Source organism: Ctenopharyngodon idella, chromosome 22 (genome assembly GCF_019924925.1).
Source record: "Ctenopharyngodon idella isolate HZGC_01 chromosome 22, HZGC01, whole genome shotgun sequence".
NCBI classification, from domain to species: domain Eukaryota; kingdom Metazoa; phylum Chordata; class Actinopteri; order Cypriniformes; family Xenocyprididae; genus Ctenopharyngodon; species Ctenopharyngodon idella.
In genome coordinates this window covers 17,443,229-17,457,744 of record NC_067241.1, presented here as the reverse complement: position 1 = coordinate 17,457,744, position 14,516 = coordinate 17,443,229, and the positions used below count along the sequence as shown (strand labels likewise).

General features: G+C 36.4%; 1 protein-coding gene across 3 annotated transcripts in view; it reads left to right on the top strand.

Moving 5' to 3' along the window:
• Window positions 1–13,976, top strand: part of LOC127505092 (cyclin-dependent kinase-like 5) — a 56,115-nt gene extending 42,139 nt beyond the window's left edge. The window contains exons 12-19 of one of the 3 annotated variants that reach the window (XM_051880388.1): window positions 262–1,297; window positions 2,538–2,639; window positions 2,893–2,998; window positions 3,497–3,590; window positions 3,705–3,810; window positions 6,915–7,037; window positions 7,850–8,032; window positions 10,182–13,976. In XM_051880388.1, the coding sequence (XP_051736348.1) occupies window positions 262–1,297; window positions 2,538–2,639; window positions 2,893–2,998; window positions 3,497–3,590; window positions 3,705–3,810; window positions 6,915–7,037; window positions 7,850–8,032; window positions 10,182–10,517 (2,086 nt within the window). In that variant the 3' untranslated portion in view covers window positions 10,518–13,976. The remainder of the gene's footprint in view (window positions 1–261; window positions 1,298–2,537; window positions 2,640–2,892; window positions 2,999–3,496; window positions 3,591–3,704; window positions 3,811–6,914; window positions 7,038–7,849; window positions 8,033–10,181) is intronic. The other 2 variants (XM_051880389.1, XM_051880390.1) reach the window with 2 other exon arrangements.
• Window positions 13,977–14,516: the final 540 nt, after the last annotated feature.

Here is a 14,516-nt window from a genome sequence, read left to right as displayed (position 1 = left end):
TTTGTTCAGTTGTCTGTTCAGAATCATGGGAGAACTGCGATCCGTATTTGAAACTTAAAATATTGTGCAGCTCTAGTGGGAGTAAATAAAATTGAAAAAAAAAAAAAGACTTGGGAAAAATTTTCATAGGCTAAGCAGCTAAAAGGCACTTTTCCTCAAACATTAGGAATGAAGGCTTTTTAATCCACTTGAGCCATTAATCTGATTATTAACCAATTTTCTGGATGCATGTAAACTTTTTTTTTTTTAATGGGGTTTTAGGGGTCATATTGTCAAGAGTTCAAGTCACCATCGCTCAAACAGTCGCGACTGCTCCAGTCTGCCCCGTCATGGGCACGAAGACCTTCACCCGCCCAGCTCTGAAACGTTCCTGAACGGGTCAGTACCGTCCACCAACAGCCTGAGCCCAGTTATGCACCCCAAATCCTTTCAGCCGCTCAACCGCTCGGCGTCGTGTGGTAAAGACCTGGCCAGCCTGCAGCACGCTAAAGAGGCTAAATCGAAAATGGGTGATTTTGACTTCGGGAAACCGGCAGACGGCCCGGGGGCCAAGTACTTGAAATCGAACACGCCTCGTTCCCAGAACCGCCATTCCTTTGTGGAGGGCAAAAACAGCACGCTAACGGGGGACCGGGAGAAACAGAGCCGTCACGGTTACGGCGAGTCGACCGCGTCATCATCTTCGGGCGGAAAGGGGTCGTCCTCATACCTGAGTTTGTCCAAGAGTCACGGAGTGCTTAGTGACGCTAAATCCGTGAGCAACCTCAGCGACATGCGACTGCACCCGGACGACCCCGCCGGCTCTCCCCGCTACTTCCCCAGCAGCTGCTTGGACCTTAACATGAACCTGAACTTGCCGGCACCGGGCAGCCCATCCATGCAACACGGGGGACACAGTCCCGCTGTGGGGCGTCGCAGCAAACTGGAACGGGACGGAAGCACGGTGGAACCGTCCACCCGCCGCTCCTCGTCACGAAAGAGCCAGCAGCAGAGCGACGGAAACCCTGCTGATCCGCTCGACCCCGGAGTGGGACTGTCTCTTTCGGCTCCCCAAGATTTCCCCTATGGCGTGGGCTACACCAGCCCGTTTTCCTCCCAGCAGCGGCCGCACAGACATTCCATGTACGTGCGGAGGGAACGTGGGCGTCCCCATGGGGGCGAGACTGGCGGATTGGCAGTGGAGCAGGGGATGCCCACCAGGGCCAGCAGTCTACAGCTACTGACCCCTCAACTACAGCATCGGACCCTGCCGAGACACATGGGCAGTGCTGTGTCGCGGGATGCAGGATTAGACCAGGTCAGTCCAAACCTCTTTCTTTTAGTGTTTTGCCTGCTTTCTGATGCCTGTAAGCATTGGTGAGATGTGTAGAGTGGGTTCAGTGCTGGGTCTGGATCAGGACTAAACTAAACTCTGCAGGACAGTGCCCTCCAGAACCCGGAGATGCCCATCCCTAGTCCGGATGAAGTCTGGATGTGTGGCTTGTAAATATTATCCATCTGTTCCAAAGCTTAATGAGCTGCCCCAGTGTTCACTGTCTACATGGCTGAACAAAATTCAGAATGAAAGTATCTTCACCCTTTCAGTTCATGGGTGTTTCAATTGACCACAACACATAGGAAGTTAAATTTATCTATCTATCTATCTATCTATCTATCTATCTATCTATCTATCTATATGTCTATCTGTCTGTCTGTCTGTCTATTTGTCTATGTCAATCTGACTATCCTTCTGTATCTATCCATCTGTCTGTCTATCTATCCATCAATCTATCTGTCTATTCGTCTGTATGTCTATCTATCTATCTATCTATCTATCTATCTGTCTGTCTATCCGTCTGTCAATCTATCCTTCTGTATCTATCCGTCTGTATGTCTATCTGTCTGTCTATCTATCTATCTGTCTGTCTGTCTGTCTGTCCGTCTATCTATCCATCTGTCAATCTGACTATCCTTTTGTATCTATCTATCTATCTATCTATCTATCTGTCTGTCTGTCTGTCTGTCAGTCTAACTATCCTTCTGTATCTATCTATCTATCTATCTATCTATCTGTATGTCTATCTATCTGTCCGTCCGTCCGTCCGTCCGTCAATCTGACTATCCTTTTGTATCTATCTATCCATCTATCTATCGGTCTGTCAATCTGACTATCCTTTTGTATCTATCTATCCATCTATCTATCGGTCTGTCAATCTGACTATCCTTTTGTATCTATCTATCCATCTATCTATCTGTCTGTCAATCTGACTATCCTTTTGTATCTATCTATCCATCTATCTATCTGTCTGTCAATCTGACTATCCTTTTGTATCTATCTATCCATCTATCTATCTGTCTGTCAATCTGACTATCCTTTTGTATCTATCTATCCATCTATCTATCTATCTCTGTCTGTCTGTCTGTAGTATGATGTCTAAGGATGTTGTCTAGATAGGCAGCTCACTAGGGTTTGGAACAGATCCTGTGTGTGATGGAGTGATCATATGAATGTGTGCTGGCGCTTTGTGCTTCACCTGCTCTCATCTCTCCATAAACAGACCGACCCCGCAGCCGCAGAGGTCAGTCACACGCGGCCTTTAATCCGGGAGTCCACACGGGACAACACCACCACCTTTCACGCACCACGGCAAAAAAGCGAGGTCCGCACCATCCTGCTTTCTCCCTCTTTCACTGTCTCTTTACCTCTTTCTCTCTACGTTCCTCCTTCTGCTGCCCATTTTCCTACTTGCTTTGCTCTCTCATTCTTGAAGGTGGCATTTCAGTTGTGTTTCCTTTTGTTTGGAGTTTATGCAGAGGGGAAATCGTCAATGTTCATGCCACATAATGTCCTTAGTGTTACATTCAGCACTTGTTCTGCTTGAAACACGTCTGTGACGAATGTTGATGCTGCAGGGAGGCGTGTATCACGAGCAGCTCACAGATGACAGCGGATCTGCCAAAGAGAACCGCATGATGTACGCCGACTCTGTGCCGCGACGGGTCGGGAGCTTCTACAGGGGTCAGTCACATCACATTTATACAAATCCTGCTTTTTATTTAAATGTGTTATAGAGGCCGTTTGGAACAAGTAACATGCTTTATTTTGTTATGTTGTCTAATTTATTTATTAACAAATGCAATTGAAAACCTCTCTGTTCCCCGTACTGTAGTCATGCAGCGCTCCACACAGTGTCTACACTGCAGGCGCCAAACAACTAAATTAGATTGCTCCCATTATAATCAACAAAACTGTCAACACTGCATGCGTCACAGTATTCACTGCAATAAAGTCTTTGAATGCAAACTATGTAGCAAAAGAAATACCACTTTGAATAAAAAGAAACAGAACTGTTGTTGTTGTTGTTGGAAGAGAGAGCAAGTGAGAAGTAATGCAATAGTTACTTTTACATTTTAACAATGCAGTATCATTATTTTGTAACACTTTGTTTTTAAAGGTCACATTCCCCAGCACTGTTTCTCCACACTCAATATGTTCATGTTTTTCTGTTTTCACCAGTGCCGTCACCCAGACCCGATAACTCGTTCCACGAGAGTTCAGGGGTCACGATAGACAGCAGCCACAACATACACCAACCGACCTATGACCCCTGGTGAGGATGCAGCATTTACACTCTGTTTTTGATGTTCTGTAAATATGTAGGTTTCCAGCACTTGGAATAAACAAATCAAGTGTTATTGACATTGTAAGTGTGTTGTTTGATGAGGACGGGGTCTGAGACGCTGGACGTGAGCCCTCCAGAACCCACCAAAGAGAAAGAGAAACAAGGTTTCTTCAGATCCATGAAGAAGAAGAAAAAGAAGTCACAAGCTGTGAGTCTCTCTCTCTCTCTGTGTGTGTGTGTGTGTGTGTGTGTGTGGGTGTGTATGTTGTTTTAATGTGTTTGTATCATAGGTGAGTGTGTAGTATAGTCTAAACCCAGTCCATAAATGAGAGTCTGTCACCTGACTCAACTGACTCTGACATTTTTAAACCAACAGCTCATCCAAATATTAATTCTGTTATTATTTATTCCTCTGTTCTATTCTATTCTACTCTGTACTCTGTTCTGTTCTATTCTACTCTATTAGATTCTACTCTATTCTGTTCTATTCGATTCGATTCTACTCTATTCTGTTCTATTCTACTCTACTCTATTCGATTCTACTCTATTCTGTTCTATTCGATTCAATTCTACTCTATTCTGTTCTATTCGATTCTACTCTATTCTGTTCTGTACTCTGTTCTGTTCTATTCTACTCTAGTCTGTTCTATTCGATTCTACTCTATTCTGTTCTATTCAATTCTACTCTGTACTCTGTTCTATTCTACTCTGTTCTGTTCTATTCTACTCTACTCTGTTCTATTCGATTCTACTCTACTCTGTACTATTCTACTCTGTTCTGTTCTATTCTACTCTACTCTGTTCTATTCGATTCTACTCTACTCTGTTCTGTTCTAGTCTACTCTCTACTCTGTTCTGTTCTATTCTACTCTACTCTGTTCTATTTGATTCTACTCTATTCTGTTCTATTCTACTCTGTACTCTGTTCTGTTCTATTCTACTCTACTGTGTTCTATTCGATTCTACTCTACTCTGTTCTGTTCTATTCTACTCTGTACTCTGTTCTGTTCTGCTGTTCTGTTCTATTCTACTCTGTTCTATTCTATTCTACTCTATTCTGTTCTATTCTATTCTGTACTCTGTTCTGTTCTATTCTACTCTGTTCTGTTCTATTCTACTCTACTCTGTTCTATTCGATTCTGCTCTACTCTGTACTCTGTTCTATTCTACTCTGTTCTATTCTATTCTACTCTACTCTGTTCTATTTGATTCTACTCTGTTCTGTTCTATTCTACTCTGTACTCTGTTCTGTTCTGTTCTATTCTACTCTGTACTCTGTTCTATTCGATTCTACTCTACTCTGTTCTGTTCTATTCTACTCTGTACTCTGTTCTGTTCTATTCTACTCTGTACTCTGTTCTGTTCTGCTGTTCTGTTCTATTCTACTCTGTTCTATTCTATCCTACTCTACTTTGTTCTATTCAATTCTACTCTATTCTGTTCTATTCTGTTCTGTTCTATTCTACTCTGTTCTGTTCTATTCTACTGTGTTCTATTCGATTCTACTCTACTCTGTTCTGTTCTATTCTACTCTGTACTCTGTTCTGTTCTGTTCTATTCTACTCTGTACTCTGTTCTGTTCTATTCTACTGTTCTGTTCTATTCTACTCTGTTCTATTCGATTCTACTCTATTCTGTTCTATTCTATTCTACGCTGTACTCTGTTCTGTTCGATTCTACTCTACTCTGTTCTATCCGATTCTACTCTATTCTGTTCTATTCTGTACTCTGTTCTGTTCTATTCTACTCTGTTCTATTCGATTCTACTCTATTCTGTTCTATTCGATTCTACTCTGTACTCTGTTCTATTCTACTCTGTTCTGTTCTATTCTACTGTTCTGTTCTATTCTACTCTACTCTGTTCTATTCCATTCTGCTCTACTCTGTTCTATTCTATTCTACTCTACTCTGTTCTATTTGATTCTACTCTATTCTGTTCTATTCTACTCTGTACTCTGTTCTGTTCTATTCTACTCTACTGTGTTCTATTCGATTCTACTCTACTCTGTTCTGTTCTATTCTACTCTGTACTCTGTTCTGTTCTATTCTACTCTGTACTGTTCTGTTCTATTCTGCTGTTCTGTTCTATTCTACTCTGTTCTGTTCTACTCTATTCTATTCTATTCTGGTTCTACTCTGTTCTGTTCTACTCTGTTCTGTTCTGTTCTACTCTGTTCTGTTCTACTCTATTCTGCTCTATTCTACTCTACTCTGTTCTATTCTACTCTATTCTGTTTTATTATACTCTGTTCTGTTCTATTCTACTCTACTCTACTCTGTTCTATTATATTCTATTCTATTCCATTCCAAATCTTTTGAAGTCATATGATAGCTTTGTGTGAGGAATGGTCCAAAATTTAAGTCAATATTCAGTGAAAATCATTGGAAAACTGGGTCATAATATTAAACCTTTTAAAAAACAAAATATTTAGAATTTTTATAATTAATTATAAACCCTAATCAATATTATATTGTTTCTAGAGAGTTAAAATCTCTCAGGCTCACCAGTTTGTTGGGTTATTATTGTTAAAAAAAAAAAAAACACATTAAAAAACATTTTCTTTATTTTAAATAAAATAAACGTTAACTTAAAATAAAATAAAATATAAAAAAACATTAACTGAAATAAAATGAAATATAATATAAAAATAATCTTATTTCAGCTAGTTACCAAGGCAACATTTCTATTTTTAATTTAGTTTAACTTCAAGTACTAAAATAACTAAAAGTAAAACTGAAATAAAAAAGAATTAAAACAATATAGACAAACTTAAAAAAAATAAAAATAAAAAAAATAAATATATATATATATATATATATATACACACACACACACACATAGCAAAATTACTAAAACTTTAGCTAAAATCAAAATGGAAATATAAAAATAAAAACTAATTCAAAATATTAATAAAACGGAAATGCATTAAAAATAAACATTAACTGAAATAAAATATTAAATGAAATAAAATATAAAAAACATTTTATTTCAGCTAGTTTCTAATTTTCAACATTTCTAATTTATACTGAAGTACAAAAATAAAAAATAAAAAACTTTATAGACTTAAAAAAAATAATAAATCTTAAAAACTAATAACAAAAACGAATTGAAAATATAAATCAATACTAACAAAAATTGTATTCGTCATATGAACCCATTTAAAATGAAAACAAATTATGTAAAATATTTTTTCAATAATTGATTGTAAACCCTAATCAGACACAGTTATTGATGAAATGCCCGTCAGTGGAGTCGTGTGTCAGATCTCCAGTTCTGAGTCTCTGTGTGAGTTTGTGCCTCTTGTATTGCAGACAGACACAGCTGAAGAGCGACTTCCAGTCATGAGGAAAGCTCTGTTTCCTCTGTTTCACTCTCAGAGGAGCTTCACACGGAGCTCCTCTGAGAGAGAGCGTCCTCTAGTGGCCACACCGATGGTATACACGAGTCTCCATACATACGCCTCTAACAAACTAAACCGCTCTCGCTGCATGAATTAACAAGACTAACCGTTGTGTTGAAGTGGGCTGGGTACGTGTGTCCTCATTGGCTGTCAGATCTGTGATGTCATCAGACCTCTGAGACTGACTCCGCCCTCATGCACAAATGAGTTCATATTTGCATCCTGTAATTTGCATGTGCAAGAATTTTCCTTTTGATTTTGATTTAGACTGAAGTAAAAACATGAGGGTGAAACTGATTAAATCATCTTCCTCCAAAATCAGAAGAAAACAGACATTATTTTTATTATAATTAAGACACTTTTGTCCCAAATTTCTCATGTACAGAAATGCAATTATGCTGCTTTTAATTAAAAAAAAAAAAAAATCATGCCCAAACTTGATGATTTCAGTTACTAAAATAAGATTTTTTTTATTGTGAGATTTACCTGTAAAAATATATATTAAAAAAAAGGCTGCTTTGAAACGTATTGCGAAAAGCATTATACAAATAAACTTAAATTGAATTCAAAAAATTTTGATTAAAGTGGTGGAATGATTTTATCCGTCATTTCTTGGATCTGCTGATGGTGAATATGATGATGTTGTGATTAATCTGATTAATAATAATCACCATCATCATAAAAAGTAATATTAAGAAGAAGAATCAAAATATTTGTTAAATCCACCTGTCAGAAAACATGATTCCGCTTCTCTCCCGGGCTGTTCTTCTCTGTTATTTTGTCTGTTAGTTGTAATATGTAAATGTCAAGGTGATTGACAGCTCTGTGACGTGTGTGATTGGTCAGGTGGCGAGCGAGGGGCCGGATCAGGTGCTGATACAGAAGTCGTCGCGCTCGTACGGACACCAGGGCAGCAGGCATCGCACTCGGAGCCGGGACCGGGAGCGCAGCCGGGACAGAGAGCCGGATCCGGAGCGAGAGGGAAATGCGGACTGGCCCGCGGAGAGAACGCCTGACACTCACTCTCAGGTACAGCAGACCGTCACGCTTCACTGTTGGACACAATGGAGTCGTGTTAGTGACATTCCCCTGTATTTGATCATGATGCGATTGAATTACTGCAGCCATGATCAATCACAAATAGAAACAAACATCTGTTAAATAATTTTGTTTACCGCCTGCTTTCAGCGGATGAAGAGTGCAGTGTTAAACGCATCAGACGATTAACACTGAATTTATTGTTAGTAATGCTTTATGTAGCACCTTTTAAAATGAAAAGAAATACATGTATATATGCATTTACAGAAATTAAACCAAGGAAGGAAATAAAAAAGAACAACAGTCTCTTCTGCTCACCGAAGCTGCATTTATTCGATCATAAATACTGTAAAAATTGTGAAATATTTTTACAATTTAAATCAGCTGTTTTCTATGTGAATATATAGTAAAGTGTAATTTATTCCTGTGATCAAAGCTGAATTTTCAGCATCATTACTCCAGTCTTCAGTGTCACATGATCCTTCAGAAATCATTCTAATATGATGATTTGATGCTCAAGAAACATTTATAATTACTATCAGTGTTAAAAACAGTCGTGCTGCTTCATATTCTTATGGAAACATTTGTTTTCAGGATTCTTTTGATGAATAGAAAGTTCAAAAGAACAGCATTTATTTGAAATAGAATCTTTTTACAACACTGTAAATGTCTTCACTGTCACTTTTGATCAATTTAATTTGTCTTTGATGAATACAAATATAAATTTCTTTAAATAAAAATAGTATCTTACGGACACCAAACTTTTGAACAGTAGTTTAATGGGTATAAAAGAAATGGGTTTAAAAATAATTTATAATAAGCCTAATTTATATAGAAAATAATAGTGGTTTATTATAGAAACATGTTACTTGTACATAATTGTAATTAATGTTTTTCTGTGAATATTACCTGTAAATGTCATCATACAACACATGGGCTATTTAAATAAAAATATATAATAATTTACATTTATATTACATAATGATGTCATTTAACAATAAATTAGTAATTATATACATTTATTATAGTAATTTTTAATCAATATTAAATTACATTTAACACGTGGAATTGTTAAATTACTCTCAGTAGCGAGTTACACCGTAATAAAGGAGTTTATTAATAGTACACTTGTGTGTTACAGCTCAGTGTGTTATATAATCACAAGATTCAGTTTGTGATTTCATAAATTATATATTAAATTACATACATGTAAGTTATATATACATTATATAATTAAAATATATGTAAATTATATAAAAAGATTCATTTTTTGATTTTTATAAATTAATTAAATTACATATATATATATATATATATATATATATATATATATATATAACTTATTTATCATATATTACATATATAAATAAATTATAAAATATGTAAAAGGACAGTTTTGCATTATGCATTAAATTACATAAATTGTATATAAATTATGTAATTTATATAAATAATTATAAATTATATAACAAGATTCAGTTTTTTTTATTTTTAGAAATTATGCAGTAAATTACATAATTACATCTGAACAAATTATATGTAATTACATATAATTATATAAAACATTCAGTTTTTGATTTTTAGATGCATTAAATTACATATAAATAATTTATATATAAAATATGTAAAAAGACTTTGATTTTTAGAAATTATGCATTAAATTACATATAAATAAATTATATATAAATTATGTAATTTAAATAAATAATTTTAAATTATATAACAAGATTCATTTTTTGAATTTTATAAATTCTGCATTAAATTGAATCTAAACAAATTATATATACATAATCAAAAACTCAATGTTTTTATATATTTATGAATTGATTAAATTACATATAAATTATATAAATGATAAAAATAAATTAAAGACATTACGCATTAAATTACATATAAATACATGATATTTAAATTATATTATGAAGATTCAAATTTTGATTTTTATAAATTATGCATTGATTAAATTACATATAAATTGTGTATATAGCTAAATATAATAGTTAATATGCAGAATCAGATTATGTGTAATTTATAAAAATATGTATCAGATTATATGCATTAAATGACACAAATAAATGAAGATATAAGATATAAATATATCTAACCAGTAATGTGTGTTTGGTCTTGTTCTGTCTCTCAGCCTCTGAGGTCTCTGCGGAAGCTCCTTCATCTCACCACCTCCTCCTCCTCGTCCTCTAACCAAACCTCAGCAGATCTCCACTACCCTCTGCCCCCGCAGTCCTCCTCCAAAGGCGGGAGTTTCGTGGAGCCTCGCGGCCTCAGCTCCATGCAGTCCAAAAGCCGTCAGGCTGCGTACGCGGCCCCGGGGCCCCTGGAGTCCGGCTGGCACTCCACCGCTCTGGGCCGTCCCGAGGGAAACCCATATCCCGAGCAGCTGACCTCCAAACCGGGCTTCGCTCGCCACTTTCGTTCGCGTTTGCCAAACCTGAATGACCTTAAAGAGACTGCGCTGTGAACGGCGCCCCCTAATGGACCTTTTCTTCTTATGTATTAAGGATAGGCCTATATGTCCCCATCTTTATTTTTGTTGGCTTTTTTTAGTTTTTAATATTTGATAGCACTTCTTGTATTATTTATGTAATTACTGTATTTTTTTGTTATTGGATAACTACAGTCTAAAAGAAGACTATATAGCTCTATGTAAATGGGAATATATATATAAATGTATAGCACTGTACGTGCAGGCTTCAGTTTCTACTCTGGTTGTAGTATATTATCTGATTCTGCATAGTAACTCTTATATTTGGCTAAAATGTATAGACGACAGTATTGACATTTATTTTATAGTTCTAGAATAAGACTACACGGTATATATAGATATTATGACTTTGTCTTTGAGTATTTTCTGTTTACAATTCAGTGAATATCAATAGATATTAAGAGTAACAGTAATTAATGGTAAGAATGCGTATGTTTGCGTGATTCTACGTACGTGTGCTTCCCAGATAGCGCACGTATGTTGCTTCAAACTAGGGCTGTCACTAACGATTATTTTGGTAATCGAGCAATCGTTCGATTATTCTGAGTAATCAAACCTCCTCCTTTATGTATTATAACAAATGCCTGCAGAGGGCGCCAGTCAGTGTTGCCAAGTCCGTGGTTTTCCCGTGGAATTGGGCTACTTTAACACTGCTTGCCATAAGTTTGTTTTTTATGTCCAGTTGAAGCGACCCTAAATAACATGATATTTAGCCCCTGGTATGCGAGTTTTACCAGAGGTACCCCGACAAAAACGCGGATTTTACCCACCAGAACGCGATTTTTACCTAGGGATCCCCCTGAAATGTGAGTGGGCTAGTTTTGAGTAGCAGTTGGGTGGGTTTTGCTGTGAAAACCTACATGTATTTCAAATGCCCACTTAATCTTTAATATTTGGCCATTTCTTTACGACAGAAATGCTACAACCACTGTAATTTCTTGAACAAGAACATGTGGAGTTAAACGAGGGCTTAAACTTTTATTTTGAAATCGCAATGAGCCGTTAGCACATTTAGAAACATGCTGATGTTTCTCCTGCGTTTATACATGACTTACCTTACAAATCTGATGAAATGGCCGCACAGTGCGTTTCCAGATGAACGTTTAAAGCAATCCAAACTCACAGCATAATCAGAGATGGAGTTTGAGATGCTCAACTCATGTAAATGATAAGAGTTTGTGTGGAGCTGCATTTACTGTGAACGGAGACGCACAGAGGTAACCTACACGCATGTAAATTACAGCGCATATATTTTAAACCTGCAGCACATACATTTATTTAATTGAATCGCAGCCTTTGTAAATTCACAATAGCATTATGCTTTATTATGGTTTTAAACGGGTTTAATATCGTGCAGACTTTGAAAATGGTATAATTCTCGTCTGTGGAAAGCGCCACTTGCGGTATTTTGGCGGTTAGTCGACACGGGCAAATTGAAATCGAGGTATAGCGACAGCCCTACTTTAAACGTCACATTTGTGTATAAATTCATTGTGAATGTCATTTTAACACACAACAGGTGATGTGCTGCAGATGAAGGGTAAAAAAACAAACATTGTCCGGATGAAAACGTCCTGGCAACGTACGTGCGCTATCTGGGTTTCGTGTGGGTCTTTTGTTAGTCTATACAAATCATATACAAAGCCTTTTAAATGACAATTGAAGCAAAAACATCAACAAAATCTGACCAAATCATACAAAATGGTGTGGCTCCACCTGCTGGCCATTGAGATCCACTGCAAAAAAAATCTGAGCTTAAGATGCCTTTTTATTTTTAAAGCAAGTTAATTTTTACTAAATCTACCAGTCTTTGATTCCCTCAGGTATAGAGTTCTCTGAACACTGCAAATACACTTTTACATGCAATATCTGGATATCAGATGTCGAAGCTCTTTAGATTGTTTGATGTTTCTGTTTAGGGAAATACAGCCAGTGTGTGTTCACAAGGAGGAGAAATAATAATAATAATAATAATAATACTAATAATTAATTAATTTTATGCAATATGTAATTTCACATTCGCCAGATAATCCTTCTAAATAAAGATCAAGGTACCTGGAGGCGTATTTTGTCCTCTCAGCTGGTTTTTACACGCATGTGCTTTAATGATTCATATGTCAGTCGGGTACATGAGATGTCAAACGCCAGGGTTTCCTGGAAAACTGCGTCGATTACACATCAACCATATGCATCTCGTTTTATTTTCAGAGATCCCAGCTAACGGGGAACGTTCTCAGAACTTTTATCTAACGTTCTGGCAAGGTTCTCTGAACATTCTGAAATGTTCCTGTGTTTGCAGAATGATAAAGTGGAATGTTCCCTTAACATTTGCATAACCAAGAAAAAAGTTGGGCATTTTAAACGTTCAGAGAACATTTGTAAAAATAATGTTTTTAAAGCTTAATGTGTATGTTAGCAAAACTCGTTTAGAGCATATATTTGTTAGCTGGGATGTAGAGCTGCACGATTCTGGATAAACTGAATCATGATTTTTTGTTTCAAATGGAGATCGCGATTCTCCCATGATTCTGAACAGACAACTAAACAAAATAACGTCATTTACTACAGATTCTGACAAAATGTTAATTGCTGCAGTCTATTTAATAATGTTAATAATTGATTTGAATGAATTATTTTTAAGAAATGGTTTGAGTGAATGATTTAATGACTGATTCAAAGACTTCACTCATTTCATTACTGGATGAATCAGCATTTTTGAACAAATCTCTTGAATGAATGATTCAATGACGAATACATTTTTTAACAGTCTCTTGTCGCCACCTACTGGTGTAACGATGTAATTGACACAATCATTATTTGAAGCGTCAAGTCACTTTCAAAAGGTGATTTACTCTATTTTAATCGCTACTGTAGACATCAGTGTTTATATCTGAACTATAAACATTTATCCCAGTACTTCTGTGATCATTTGAGTTATTGTAACAATGATGATACTGTGAAGCTGGTTCATGACAATGGCTCTCTCTGGCTCAGAACGCAGATCTGAATGTTTGCTATGATCGGACTTGTCAAAGGTTTAATTGACAGATCCGAATCACTGTCATTTAGGAATAAGATCCGTAGGTGTTTAAAACCAGATTGTGATCTTTTAACGATTAATCGTGCAGCTCTTCTGGAATGTAGGGAATTATCCACCAATTGTCTAGATTATCAAGAATATTAATCATAAAGCTGACTAATATTGGTCAATGAGCCGCTAATCCATCTCTGCGGTCCTGAAGTTGATTCATCAGCCTCTTCTACTGCCACATGTTTCATATCATAGGAATACCATGATGGAAGGTGTTTTACTCTATAATCATGTGTTTCATTGACTATAGAGGAGTTAAGATGCTAATGATCTCATTTAAATAACAAGAAGATTGTCTGTTTTTTTTTAAATCCATGAATAAATAAAAGTCAAACTAAATCAAACATGAACTGTCCTTTAGCTCTTCTTGGTCTTTGTAAAAACGTGTTTGATTACAGGAGTGTAGAACATTGTTCACCAGGAGAGTAAATGCTAGCATTGCTAATTTTAGCATTGCCATATTGTTTTTAATACATCATCTCCTACATGATAAACCTTGTTAGCATATCTTATTTGAAATGCCTTAACAACAGTAACAGTAACAACAGAAGCTACTAGATCCAGCAAACAAAGAACGTTCCCTTGTGGTTCCTGTTTGGGGTTTTTTGGGGAACCAAATAAGAACAATCTTGTAACCAAAAACCACTTCCCTTTATTTCAGAAATACTTGAAAGAACAGTAGCCACTCAACGTGAAGAACATTTGCAAAGTAATGACCTCTGTGACCACTTTCAGTCGGGCTTTAGAACCCAAACATAGCACTGAAACAGCTCTTGTTAAAGTCACAAATGATCTTCTCCTTGCAGCAGATTCTGGTTTTCTGTCTATTTTCATTCTTTTAGATATTAGTGCTGCCTTCGACAGCATTAGTCATTCAGTCTTAC